The sequence below is a fragment of the Charadrius vociferus genome, unplaced genomic scaffold, assembly GCF_000708025.1.
Source record: "Charadrius vociferus isolate BGI_N301 unplaced genomic scaffold, ASM70802v2 scaffold11, whole genome shotgun sequence".
Lineage (NCBI taxonomy): Eukaryota > Metazoa > Chordata > Aves > Charadriiformes > Charadriidae > Charadrius > Charadrius vociferus.
In genome coordinates, this window is record NW_009646846.1 from 1,402,059 (window position 1) to 1,417,132 (window position 15,074).

General features: G+C 36.5%; 1 protein-coding gene across 2 annotated transcripts in view; it reads right to left on the reverse strand.

Annotated features, from left to right (window-relative positions):
- Positions 1 to 15,060, reverse strand: part of RBM26 (RNA binding motif protein 26) — a 57,986-nt gene extending 42,926 nt beyond the window's left edge. For both annotated transcript variants that reach the window (XM_009894027.1, XM_009894028.1), the window contains exons 1-3: positions 14,941 to 15,060; positions 1,588 to 1,706; positions 861 to 997 (exon numbers count right to left, since the gene is read on the reverse strand). In XM_009894027.1, the coding sequence (XP_009892329.1) occupies positions 861 to 997; positions 1,588 to 1,706; positions 14,941 to 15,011 (327 nt within the window). In that variant the 5' untranslated portion in view covers positions 15,012 to 15,060. The remainder of the gene's footprint in view (positions 1 to 860; positions 998 to 1,587; positions 1,707 to 14,940) is intronic.
- Positions 15,061 to 15,074: the final 14 nt, after the last annotated feature.

Here is a 15,074-nt window from a genome sequence, read left to right on the forward strand (position 1 = left end):
ATCAAAACATGAGTATACTACCATGGAGACTTCTGCACAATCAAATAAAAACAAAAAAACTCAAAATGCTGAGCAAAGTCAGCAGTAACACTGAACTGAAACAATATTTTTGCATCTAAAGCAATCAGACACTCTTCATACTTATTAGATTTCTATTTCTAGGAATATTCAAAGCATGGGTTGGAAGAAAATAAAGAAGAATAAGCAATCCGTCTTGTGCTTCACTGAAAATACATCTGCTTTTGCTACAGGTCGACAAAAATCCATACTAAGGTGCAGTGACAGATCTTGGAAGAGATGAATATTCAATGATTGTAACAGTAAGGTCTTTTCTTCATCGGCAGGTTAGCTGGTTCAAAACACGGTTAAACACTTTCATGCAGCCAAACCTAGGCTGCTGTTGAAAAGGATACTCTTCTGCCTCAAAGAACAACCTAAACACTTGTGTGGAAATACGACGTTATCTGGACCAAGCAACTGGAGGAACAAGGACTGTCATTTGGAACGGCAGCCTGGATTTATGCTGAATTAAAGGGTAGCAGAACTACAACCGCAATCCTGACCAAAGAACTAACGCAGGTTGTACTGCAACTCCTACGCTACTCAAGAACTTCATTTACATTTGCCTCGTCAGAACCTCTTTGGTTTACCTCTGAAGCACCCACTCCACTTATGTTTAGAAAACTCATGCAGCAGTACTCCATGTGCATGGCACAAATCTTCTGACATATTTTAATGCTGTAGTATGAGTTTGGGAACTATTGTTAATAAATAAATAAACACTATGAAGCTGCACCATACAAGCAAACTACAGGAATGAGGAAAAAAGACAAAAAAATTAAAATAAAATCAATGCCTACCTCTTCTTTTTTTGTCTCTTTTTCTTGGTGCTGAAAAAATTCTACTTTCAGGCTTCCTGACGATGGCTGTTCTGGTGGAGGTAGATAGCTTTTTGTATTCACAGCATCAAACAGTTTTTCCACAAATATCTGAGTTTCTAAAAGTAAAAAGCATACAAATATACATTATTCAGAATTTCAGTTAACATTTGTTGATTTAAAAAAAAAAAATTTAGAGCATTCACCAAAGTTAAAACAATGAAGAGTCTCTAATTTTTTTTTTTTAAAATCAACATTCACCAAAGTTAAAACAATGAAGAGTATTCTTTTAAATGCTGCTAATTTTATATTTCAAAAGGACATTTACAAAGTCAAGAAACATATCACTAATGATAATGTTTCATAAAAGTTTTCAATCATTGAATTATTTAATGTCTCTTAATAAAACATCTGGAAGAATGTTTCCGGAATATATACAGAGCTCAAATACCTCTAATTCTTTCAATAACTCTTAACATCCATAATTTTCTTCCAGGAATACCAACAGACAGAAAACATATTCCTAATATATGCATGTTGTGCTATACACCTGTTTTTTAAAACACACTTATGAAAATTGAATTACATGCTTGAAAATAACAAAGCTAATAAAGAGATAAACACACGATTCTATTGTAAAAGATTGTTTGAATGAATTAAACGAGACAGACTTTTCACTCAAACTTAATTGTTATGACAAAGACAATACCTTTCTGAAGAAATACATCCAGCTGATCAACACACAATGCCTTCAGTTCCTTTTCACTTTTATCCTTCTTTACCAAAGCCAGAACATATTTAGCTAGGGCAGATGGATCTGCATCACATCTGCAAATAGATTAATTAAAAAAAATAGAAGCAATTAAATTACAGAAGTCAGTGTCTGAAACTGGTATGACCTATACATACAGAGGACCAAACCCTTTCCTACCAAAGTAACCAAAAAACACTCAAGGGTATTTTTTAAGACAGAGTGCGATATGCAAGATAGTTAAGTGTCACCTTTCTCTTCCAGAGAAGCAATTGCCTAGAATATTTCCAAACAATATTCCACAGAGCACCCCGTAGCAAACTACAAAGAACTATTTAGACTGAAACAGCTCCAACTGTGCAACAGTCTTAAAAATAATTACAAATACAACAAATACTTCCATAAAATCCCAATAATGAAATCAGTAGTGTAATACTAACAGGAAAAACTCAGTCTACCTAATTACAAATGAATACAGTGATACAGCAGAAGTGATCTATGCTATAAAAAAATTCAAACTCTCAGAGAGACTCTTTGTCTCAAATATATTTTTAAAGAATCTTATTACTACCTACATATGAACACCATGAAAAGCAGATTAACTGAAAAATCTTCATTTCCAAACCCTAAGGAAAAAGTGTTCACACAATATTATCATGGAAATCTCCATACGAGGTACACAAACAATGAACTGAAATTTAGGGGATCATTACCCATTTTAGACATCTAAATTCAATATAAAATTAAGTACGAAGCACTTCAGTGTAGAAGCTGATGGTCTCACACTCATCAACAATGAACTTTGAACAGAATAAACTGTATACCCACATTAACTAGAACACTATTTAATATAACCAATATAATTTTATTATAACGTTTCACAAATCGTAATCTACAATGAAGTCTGTAGCGGTGTTAGGGAGTAAAATCTGCCAAAGCAATACTGCAGAAAACCATTTCACGCTTCATAATTCAAACCCAGTAACTAACGAAGTGGTTAGACACTGGTTTATCATACAGAACAGCAGCATTTTCTTAAATCATCTAATCCCATTATTTAGCACAAACCAAAGAAAGACCTCAGACCCCAGAAAAACAGGCAGGACTTAATACACACAAACCGGTCACGTGATACAGACAGCTAGCTTGTTTGGGTGGTGATCAAAGTTAATATTAGTGTTTTAAAGAAATACAAGAAGAGGGAAAAAAAACTGCACTGATGCATCCTAACTCTACATTCTATCTAACAAAAATAACTGAGAAGTAAAATTAAACCGTGGCCAGGGAGTTGCACTGAATATGAGCATCACACAAGTACTGTTCCAGCACAGAAGTCCACTAGTTACAATGATGCAATAAAACTGCAGTTCCCAAACTCTTCCACATTAAAAAAAAAGGTTATATTTCAATGCTGAAGCTTAATTATAAATCTGAATGTTGAACATTTAAATTACATGCATTTTAGACACTGAGCAAAAGAAAACAAGTCCTTCACCATATCACGCTACCTAATTCCTGTCTCCAAAGAAGCTATCTCTTGCACAGCAAGTAACATCCTCCATGCAAACATATCCACTAAGCAAAGAAAGCAGACCTGTCGGCATCCACCCTCAGGGGATCCTCTGGATAGCCTGGGCCAAGCATAGAGTGCTCTGAAGTTAAAGGTCAAAGCTTCAGATGTAACTCAGCATCCTCTAGAAAGCAGGCAATAGCAGAATTTCATGCTGTAAAAGCAACTTGAGCTGCTAAGGGACATACCACAATATTCTGTATTAGTCTGCATTATTCATAGTTACAGGAGATGGGAGTTCACAATCAAGTCTACATGCCAGAAAAACCCACACACACTAAACTGACGAAATGCAAATACACACTGTTAATCGAAAAACAGACTGCACACCAACTGAATATTCTTCAGAAATATTTTCCTTCAACTATCACACTTGGTTTGCCCCCATTCAAATTTAACAACTCTTTACCCAGAAGAAAATGCCGTCCAAGCACCAAGTCATCTCGGAAGCAGATACAGAAATAACCTCCTACAGAGAGAGCAGTAGGACTGCACGGTCTCTTTTACACTGCTAGCACCTGTGAACACCATCCAAGCAGATCATCCGAAAGCCTGATGTTGAACAGTGTTTGTCATAGGCTGCAGTGAGGATTCTCATCCAGTACAGCCCCCAGGAGGCCCTAACAGCAGCATTTCACGAGTTCTCGATGCTTAAATTTGAAAAATTATATATATTTTTCTTTACTGTTCCTTAATGCAACTTCAATGTCACTACAGAAGATTTTCAGTCCTCTCCCACTTTCAAGCTGAATCATGCCTCAGAAAATTAGTGTGCTATTTTTGTATTATCTATCTATAGTCATAACAGGAAAACAATTTGGGGGGGAGGGGACACTTTTTACATGCTAATTCTCAATTCTTTTCTTCTCCTTTCTATTTTCCACAAAAGTCAGACAAAAAATTACAAGCCGAATTGTTTTATTTCAATTTCCACAAATTTGGTTCTCATCTGATAATACAAACAGTCAGCTGTCACTGTTCAAAACCTGCTACAACTGACTGAAATGATGACACATGCACTCAAAATTATCTAGTGAAAAAAGAAAAAGAAAAGTCAGTCTATAAGATAAAAATCCACTGCAACATACTTTAATTCTCCAGCTCCTACACTAGTGACTATACAACCTTATATTCAGTTTAAAGCAACTCCTCTCTCACGAGCAGGGTAAAAAATGGGAAATCTTGTCTGGAACCATATAGACTCCAAAAAGGTGTAACCAAAAAAAAAAAAAAAAAACCAACCACCCCCCAAAAAGCAAAACCCAAACAAACAAAAAAACTTGTTTAAAAAATAACAGACTATTAGTGCTTTCCTTCCTCCCTGCCAGTGATCATTTTGGAAATCTTACCAATATTGTCCACCCCGGAATGACCTCAGAATTTTAAACCATCCACCCAACTCAATAAAAATGTATGTCAATGTACTTTTATTTTCCAAAACACAGCATCACCTTCTGCTGTGGCACTGTCTTAGAATTTATCATTCTGTATGGGATACAACTACATCTTAACAATGCAAAACAATCGTACTGAACTCTATTATTATTCAATATGTCAGTGTAGAAATTACCCTGTACACAACAGGAAAAAGTTACATGATTTCAAGTTATTTATTTATTTTGGCTATTCAACAAATAGTTTTGTAAGAAATACTATCACTTCAAATTGATGCTAATTAAGCAATAATGAATACAATGCGTTTTGTGGTAGAGTGAGATGGAGAAATCATTTCACTTTTTAAAATTAAATTGCTACTGATCTTAACACAGACAATGGCTGACTTCCTTTTTTATGTACTGACTTGAAACATAAGTCTTCTTTTATATATCTGTTGTTAAAAGCTTGAAAAAAACCACAACTGATCAGTTTTCTCCACACTATTGTGAAGACAATGCTGTTTCTCTAGCTAGTTTTTTTAGATGGATTTAACAAGGTTACAGTCTGATTTTTTTACTGCTTCTTTTTTTTTTAAGATGATGCTAAAATTAAATTGCTAGCAACCTGAAGTTGTGAAAGAATGGAATAACTGGTCTCATGAAGTAAAAAAGAAATTTAAACTTTACAGAACCATGAATACAGGCCCTGCCTGAAAATTTCCATTCTTTATAGCTATTAAGAGTTCTGGATAGTATTGTTAATAGTTTTGTTTGGGTGGAAACTGCTTTTTTAAAGCAGTTCCTTTCTACTGTTTCATTCAAACTGAATTCTGAAATGTTGTCTATAAATTCTCCATCCTTTGGTTTAGTCAAAATCTGCTGGTTTGGATTATAGGGGCCTTGAATTTCTCTGATAAACAAGTTCTTATGTTCTCTAGTTTGACAGTATTTTCTTACAGAATAGCAGCCTTTGTGTGTGAATAATACGCAATATGCCTGCTGCATCTTTGTTGTGCATACATGGATTTTTCACACATTTTGAGCTAGTTTTATGAGTTTTTCTAAACCTCTGTCTTGCATCTTACACTCTTATAGTCACTGTTGTTTTATTAAGTGACGTCACTTTAAAGAAAACAGGAAAGCCACCCACGCAGATGGTAGTAAAATATACTGTGTAACCCAGGGACTTATCATACAGTATCTATCATGCCATATTCTTGCAGATTATATGATCAATAGAGAAAGGTCCTTAACTGACAATTCAGAAAAATGAGAAAAATCAGAATATCACCTACACATTTCAAATAGTCTAAGTCGCACTCAAAATTAAATATATTATTTATATCTCAATTCTAGTGTTCACTGAATGATACACCTTTTCAGTTCTTAGATACAGGTTTGAATCCTTAACTTGCGTATGGTGTGGTACATCACATACCTGAGCATAAATGGAACCTGTGCATTAAAAGTGTGACAGAAAATTAGATGTAACTTCATTCTTATGCAAAAAATTTGGCTACTAGAAAAACATTCACATGCATTTAAACATGCAAAACAGCATTTCTCAACTTTGAATCTCATACCTACATCCCCTCAACTTTTTGTAGGCATGTGCTGCAAGCAGTAATAATCATCAGTAATCACGTCATTTTCTCCCCCTCTTTTCTCATTTCTTTAACAAACAAAAACCAGTTAGCACAAGTAATCTGAACTCATTTCCACTGCAGCAAGTACATCCCAGTGCCTGCTACAATTAAACACCCCAGCACGTTTTCTTACACCCACTTTCCGAATATATGATCCTAACTAGTAATGCTAAATGTTTTTACCTCTAGTAATGCTTTTTTGCAGAGTCTGTACTCTATCAGTCAGAGAATATGCAGTATCTACTGCTCTATATGAAACAAGGGAGATTGCTCTTGTAATCCTGCTTTAAAAACCAGTATTTAATATACAGGCATAGACAGAAGAATTCTCTTGCTAGAGGTCTACATGTTCTTCCGAGAATGATCTGGATGCCTATTATTAGTTATCTGGATAACTTCTATCCACCAGAGAAAATCTTCAAAAAGGAAAGTAACACCCAATCACATATTTTGTTTAATTGTAGGGCAAGAATTTACAACTCCAACAAACCTTACAGAGAAGTTCAAAATCCCTACATTTCTGATCTCATCTGATTTTGCAGTCATTATTTCAAATTACCATTTCAAATAAAGAAAATAAAGCAGAAGGGGAAAGCTGAAGTTGTTATGAGTAAATTTAAGCCTTAAATATATATATATACACATATTTTTTAAAAAATGAATGTTTGAGAAGGGGAAAGTAATTTGGCTGAAGTGGACTCACTTCTCTGTAGTGTTTTTTCTTGGTTTTTATAGTTGAATACTTTGTAATTCATTAAACAACACTGAATCTATCTGTTTACAATACTCAGATTTGCATATTTTAAAATATAAATCACTAAATATGTTCTGAGAAACCACTTTGATTTTTATAATCACTATGCAATTACAGGCATCAGCCTTAACTTACAAATTCAGTGGATGTGGAAGACTTATTAAAGTTGTTTGCAAAAAAAATGTTACTGGTGTAGCTGTACATACAAAACCCCTTATTAAAAACAGAGCTTATACTGACTTAGAAAGACTTTGGCGAAATAGCTAAAAGTAATTCAACAAGGCAGATAAGCTAAACCAGCAAAATACCTTTGTACATAAATACTGCATAAAAACCATGTCAAAAGATATTGAAGAGAAGCACACAGTAAATAATCCACAAGAGAGAAAAACACAAACTTTGAATACAGTACGCAGAGGACATATTTTGCCAGGTTAGTGCCTATGAATATGTTTAAGCATCAGTACAAAAATACATATTAAAATGAAAGACAAAACATGCTGCTTATTTGAGTATTTTTAACGTCAAAGGTATCAAAAGGGAAGGCAGATCAAAAGTCTCTGTTGGATTAAATACTGCACTACCAACTGAGAACTTTGGGCATGTCTCCCTAACAGGACCCTGAACTCTTCAACAAGTAAATACTGAATATAAGGCCACAAGGACTCCGTTACAATACTCTCACTGACAGAAAAAAACCCCAAACAACAAAACCAAAAAACTGATGAATTCTTAAACCAAGAGAAGGAGGAAGAAATGCAAGCAATTAAAAAATGGCAAGCAGACTCAAGAATGATAGTTGTGAAGTTGATGAGAATATGCCTGAAAAAAGTCACGTATTAAAATAGGTTATAAACACTGCCTATCCTACTGCAGTCTGACTTCCTCGAATAATGTTTTCCAACATGACAAAGCACAGAATGAGTAAAGATACATATTCTAGGTATCCTACATATACACCAAGTTGAAGCCTTTTGAAGTATTAACTAATTAGCTTGAGGAAAGGGCTGAAATATCTACACCCCGACATATTCCTCTCAGAAAAAAAACCAACGTATCTCCAGTTCTATGAAGTTCCTCATGCTGTAATTCATCATTTGAGTCAGTTCCTAATAAATGAAGTAGCCACTTTGAACTGGAGCCTTCAAAAAGTAATTATTTCTCGCAATTTTTTTAAAAGTAGTGTCTACATTATTTGGTACAGACCTGGTACTATGGTGCTGTAGTAAACACTACAGAAATCAGTTTAACAAGAGGATAATCATTTATTTTGCTAAAAATCTCACTGTCATGGCAAAACAAACCACTGTTTAAATTTTACAGTTATTAAACAGCACCTCAACCATTACACAAAAAATTAATTTGATTTTTTAAACTTTTTGGCAATATAATTTAATTAATATCTTTCTGCACACTTTTTCTATGAAGAAAAATCTAGCATTCCAAATTCTACCCTCTGGTGAAAACGTCTGGCAAATGCATGCAAATTCCCAAAGGGAGATATACATAACTAGTGTTTAACTATATGGTATGTAACCTTTTTACCATCTGGGGGAAAAAAAAAAATCCCATGCTGAAGCTCTCAAACTGTAATCTGACAGTTTTCACAAAATGAACACAGTTACTCACTTAGGGGAAAAAGTACGCTCGGGGGAGGGAGAGGAGTGAGGACAGAAAAGAAACTTCCATGAAGTTGCCTTGTAACAAAAACACGACTTGTTCATTTCAGCTATATTTCACTGCTTTTATTTCAAGCTAATGCCAAGACCCTCAATCTAGACTATTTTGAACACAGCTAGTGTGCATACACAACTTTTTTAAAATGGTAAAGGAAGCTACGAGGTTTGGGGGGTTTTTTCTTCATTTTTCAAAATGAACATACATAAAAAAAAAGGTGCTGCAAGTCCTGAAACTAGTTCCTTGACAAATTTAAACTACCACAATACATTGAAACCACAAAAGCATGTCTGAAGTCCTACAGGCTGTGAATGTTTTTCCTGAAAAGGAAACAACATGCAGGTGCATGTTATTTGCCATACTCTGATCCTGGGAATTTACAATGTAAATTTCAGAGTCTAGTTTTGTTGCCTAAAGATTAATATTTATACTTCTCTAGAATACTTCTCAGTTCTTGATATTAACCAAGGTGGACACGGTTATGTTTGAAGGCTGAGCGACATGCTTCGTATTTGCAGAGCTGAGGGGGTGCAGAAAAATGTACGCTGCGTATTGGACAGAGCAGCTAGTCTAATTTAAGCCATTGTACCATTCTGTTGTGTTGCTACTAAAAACAAAAAAACTATAAAAAGCCAGTGTTCAATAAGTAAAATGAATGACAGACTCATTCAACAAGATCCAACTTTTATCTTAAGACGCCACTGCAGATGAGAAAGACCACTCTTATAATGCTCACTTTCATTAACTCTTTAACAGCACTTTAAGTAACAAACATACATTGAGGAACGCAACAGCCTCTAATGCTGTTACGTAAGTTACTGATGTCATTACAGTAATCCTAAATTATCATGCTACCCACATCTGACATGTTCATACAGCTGCAACCAGCAACCGGCAGCTTAAAATGCCACCTCTAGATTCAAGACAGCTCTCATGAGGCAGAACAGCTGTCAGCCTGCTGGTTGTCCAACACACATTCAATGCAGAAGGCAAAAATCCTCATAGCGTCTCTATGACTCGCAATGCATCCAAGAGGTTCCATTTCACTGCTGATGTCCACTTACTGTCTTGTAAGAACAAGAAAGGTTTCCTGTAACAGGAATAATTTTCTCCTCTTTATTTTCTGCTTTCAACTACATCTTATAATATCAATACTTTAATTCTGTCATAGTATTTTTACACAGAAGCTGAGCAGTACCAGCACTCTTAGTTAGGAACCTCAATTTCTCAAATACAGCAGCTCTCCGTGAGTCAGGTGAACAAACTATCAAGTTTCATAACAGATGTAGAAGAGTAACTACCTAGTGGTAAGAGAGGGCCATACCAATGACGTGTATTTGTGCTTTATTTATCTTAGTTATAAATAGCTTAATGTAAAGTGCTAACAGAATAAGTGAAATGAAGAGAAACATCTATTGCTTTTGAACTTCTTAGGAAGTTTCATAGGAAATGAGAGTGAAACCTCCTGGTGGGTTGATGAGTATTACTGGTAGGATGTTGTGCCAGATGTAAGTGGAAAGGAATGCCAAAGTTTTAAATTTTCTTCCTACTCTTCCAGTATCTTGGCTTATTAGCATATTCCTTACACCATTGTTAAACCCTTTTTATTCACTAACTTTCTTAAGTAACTGGGTGAAGATAACTAACCAGTAACCTATTAACAACCAAGTAAAGATCCAAACAGCTAAAAAATATGACGAGCTTTAACAAAGAAAGGTTGAAAAGCATGATAAACAAAAAAATAAGAGTGAAGGCATAACTGAACACCAGAGCATACTGACCGTTTGCCATAAAATATTCCAATGATACACTCAAAATATTCTTTAAACAATTTGGATTGTTTACTGACATACGTAGTTACAATACCATGATCACTTACAGAATTGACCAATGCAAAAAACTTTTCCATTTTTATGAGCTATGCCTAAATACTGCATAAACGTTGTTTTAGATATTTTTTTATCTTCTGTGCAAGGTTCATTTAGTACATGAATGTAAATACAGTCAAGTGGAGAAAATTAGGTATGGGAGCCTTAATCAAGTTGCAAGTAAAATTCAGTGGGCCACTGGAAGATTTTAATTAAAGTTATTTTACACAAAGTAATTAAACCCAAGAAATTTTTCCACTGTAAAGAATTAGGGCAAGGGGGAGAACATTACAGTGTCTTACAAGGCAAAATAGTGAGTGAGGCATTAGTACAAATCAGCTAATTTTTTCACAGGTAGAGATACAAACAAATTCAAGAAAAAAGAAAAAGACATCCCTACTTGAAACTTTGCCAAGCTAGATACTGATATTCCAGCAAGGATTATATACACAGTTTATACAGGATCTGGAATGGACTTGCAGAAGAGAAACCCATCATAATAGATATGTCTCAGTGAAGACCGCGTTAGTACAGAAATTAGAAGTGACAGACAAAAGTTTTTATTCCAAGTTTATCATTATTTTCAAACACTTTAAAGGACCCATGCGATTGACAAGAAAAAGCATAAAACACTAGAAACTAAGCACACTGCTGTATGCAAGCAATGAAGATGACTGTTAACAAATGCCATCTTTACAGAGCTGGCTGGATCTGAACATACAAGATAGTTCTAGTCAAATACAGAGCAGCCACAGCATAAAAAAAAAACCCAACTCTTGCCACTTTGTTTACACTGGTACTACATTCACACAGATGTATCTGTAATGGTTCTGTATGCATATTTAGTAATTCTTGATACACCAAACTGAGCTGCTCAGAGTTACGTCCAAAACCACAAAAGCCGCCTCTCTTCATACAACTATAGAAAGTTACTAGAGAACTATCACCCCTCAAGCAGAGCTGGACTGCGTAAATCCTCCAGATGGTGGCATTTGCAGTTTCTGACCACTGCAAAGTTACCAGACTCAGATAAGGAGTGTTTGTATGGACGATCACCAAGTCTTTGCCAAAGGCATTAGAACAGTCCAAAACAAACAAACAAAAAAACCCAACCAAACAACCCACCACAAATAAACAAAAACTTCCAAAACTTAAATCCTCCATCATCCCTCTCCTCCAAACATTCTTGCCTATGAACAGCATTTCCCAGAGCACCATGTGAAAGCAATCCAACAACCAAATTACATCCAGTCCATACAATCATATAACAGTTGTTTCATTACACTAAAAAGTTAGCATTCTTGCTAATGCTTTAAAGTAGTAGTTTAAAGATAAAACTTCATGATAAAATGAAACAACCTTTATGGATCTTACTATCTTACAGTTCACAGAAACATTATGTTTCAAAAGCGCAGGTGTTATGGCCTTTGGAACAAGCTATATACATCCTGATTAAAAACTGCCAGTGACTTGGAAACAGGCAACTTGGAAAGTAAAGCACATTCTAACGACTCAGCTCTAGGTATCCAACACATAAATATAGACCTACAGACATGTGTATAAAATTTATTTACATATCTTCCTAAATACACTTCTCCCCTTAAAACTACCAAGACAACACCTCCATAATGGTCTAATACAGAGATGTCTTCCTTAGTCTAGGCAGGAAATTCAGCTGCCTATCTTGCACCTAAAGGTTCCTGAAAGAGCCATGAGATAAAAACAGTTGGCATGGTTTTTTGTTTAATTAAAAGGAAAAGTCAAATAAAAAATTCTTTTCAGGCTATGGTAACACCTCCAGACAACCAGCACTTAGGGCCTCACTGGACTAGTATTGTACCAACAGCAGTTACTTCTTTAGAATTAACTTCTTTAGAAGTAACTGCACACTAAAATTTTCATACAGACAGAAGCTATGGCTGTAGGCACACATTTCAGATAGCTGAGATCAGAAGCAGCTCCAAGAGTATTTGACTGCTAGGAAATGATAATACTTCTCCACTAATTCCAACATTTATTGGAATAACACAGTTGCATAGGACTCTGCACAAAACTAAATGACAGCTGAATTTAACAGTCCCTGCCGGCTTGTTTCCTCCCAAAGCTAAAAATTCAGAGAACTCAACATCCTCCAGGTCAGCAATTCGATACCCCACAACATAGTTTTCCAGCATGAGAACCAAATTTGAACGGCTCACACGCTACATATAACTTAGCAGAAACATGTTGGTCCTTTTAGCACTAAAAAGAAGAAAATTACACTGACCCCAAAAGCTGAGAATCCCAATTTCACCCTTTAACTGCTGCTTATGACTAGCAGATACCACAGTGCAATATTAAAACAAATAGAGAAACAATGAATAACCTGAGGTTTTTTTTACCAGCATAAGAAGTTATTACTACTACACATCACTAATGAATGAAGCTTGAGGAGAAAGACTGAAGAAGCAGACTGACCTCCAGCTAAAATAGTATCTGGCAAACTTTCGATACTTTTTAGATTGTGAATAGGAAACTTTTATTATTCACTGGCAAAGTCAAACTTCAGCTCCCGATGCATAAGACTCAAGAAAAGCAGAAAAACTGTATAAATGAATTTTGGATACAGATCTGCAAAATCCAAAGAACCTAATGTACTTACTCAATAAAGGGATTCTGAAGTCAACTGAAGCCCTCCTGTGAACTCCACTAGGAGACTTCCAGTTTCAGATTTCACAGAATTTAAAAACATTCCTTGTAAACTGTTTGAAGCTAACATATCAATCTCCAACTGCTGACCAACCCAGAGCTAAGTGTGTATGATTTACCATTTCACATTACGAAGATGTATTTTGGAAATGACAAGATCTTCCAAAGATAAATATTGTCTTTTCCAACCCTCTTGACCAGCACACTCTAAATACTAATATCAAACTGCTGTTTGCCATTAACAGAATATTCATGCAAGAAAGTATCCAGAGACTAAAAGGGAGCATTCTGCACCAGAGGACTAGCTGGATCTATTACCACAGAACACAATGTGCTCTGTTATTCTAATATTACCTTACTAATTTGTTCTGTTATTCTAATATTACCTTACATTGACCCAAGAGGGAGATTAATTTACCTTCCCCAAACTACACCTCTACAAGGTGATGCATTTTTTTAAAAAGAAAAAAAAATAATCCTACCAGTCTTAAGGGTCAAACCTTTTATATAAAGGCACTCAGCACAATTTGCTGTAGGCCTAATTCAAAGTCCACTGAAACTAAGTTCAAGACTCATCTATTTCAGTGTGGTTTGGATTAGGCCCTGTGGAAAAAAAGAACACCACACCCCCTTCCAAAACACAAGTGAAGCTCACCTAAAAACGTCCCAGCGTTCTGTAACTTATTCAAGTTATTTCAGTATAAGCAACATAAACTGTACATGGACATAAATGTACTTAACTAATGGCTACGGAAAACATAAAGCAGACATTTTCCCCCCATTCGATAGCATCAGAGTAAAACTGACAGTGGCCAAACACCTCAGAAGAAAAGTTAGTACCAGAATTAATTTATACATTCTAGTTCTATTGAATCAAATTAAGCTCCAGCAATTTAATTCACACATGTTAAAATCGTGTTTCAGAATAACAAGTGAAGTGCATGCTTTGATCTAAAATGCTTATAAACACCATACTTCCAGAAGACGAAACCTTTAAAACCAAGCCCATGTCTCAGTTCCACTAAAATACCATTCAGAGAAGGAAGACATGGACTATTTGCAGAAGAGCCCCAATTACTCACATGAATGTTATGCTTAGAGGCCAAGCAGGTATTCACAAATAGGCAAATTATTCTCTGGGGCTCCTACTCCCAAGCGCTCTACTGATGCAATTTTTGTTCGGGGAGAGAGAAACAAGAGAGCATCAAATATTCAAAACAACCGAGAACGACGTGCGACCAGCCTACGTAAAATGCTACTGGGAAGATCCCACCATCCTGCAAAACGTCCCAGTGGCACCTGAGCTCTCTCAGAGAAGGTCACTGGACGGGGGCGGCAGGCTGTGGTTATTCACCTGGCCTCTACGGAGGCTGAGAGCGGGGAAGAGCGAGCTGCACAGGCCGACACATCATCTCCCGCTTACCCTGGGCTACAAAGAGAGAGACGAACGCGGTCGCTAGGGGGGGGGGGAAGCTGCATCCCTCGGAGAAAGACGGTCCTACCTCCCAGGCGAGGAAGGCGCCGGGGGAGCGACGCAGCCCCCCACCAGAAGACGGCCTGGGGAGAGCGCGGGGGGAGAAGGGCGCTGGGAGGGCATCTCCGGCGATGCCCTCACGGGCCTCTCCGCCACGGCCTTTCCCTCCCCTGAAGATCCCCGTTTTTTTTCCAAGGGAAGGTTTATTTTGGAGGGGGCGGGAGAGAGAGAGAGAGAGGAAGGGTCGCGGCTACTCACATGGGCTCCAAGGTTTTGCTGAGCCAGGATTTCAGCGCCTCGAAGTTTTCTATGATCATTTTAACCACCATCCAGAGCGGCCCGGGCCCCCCGCCTCCCCGGCAGCAGCAGCAGCACCACCACCAAGAACTGCG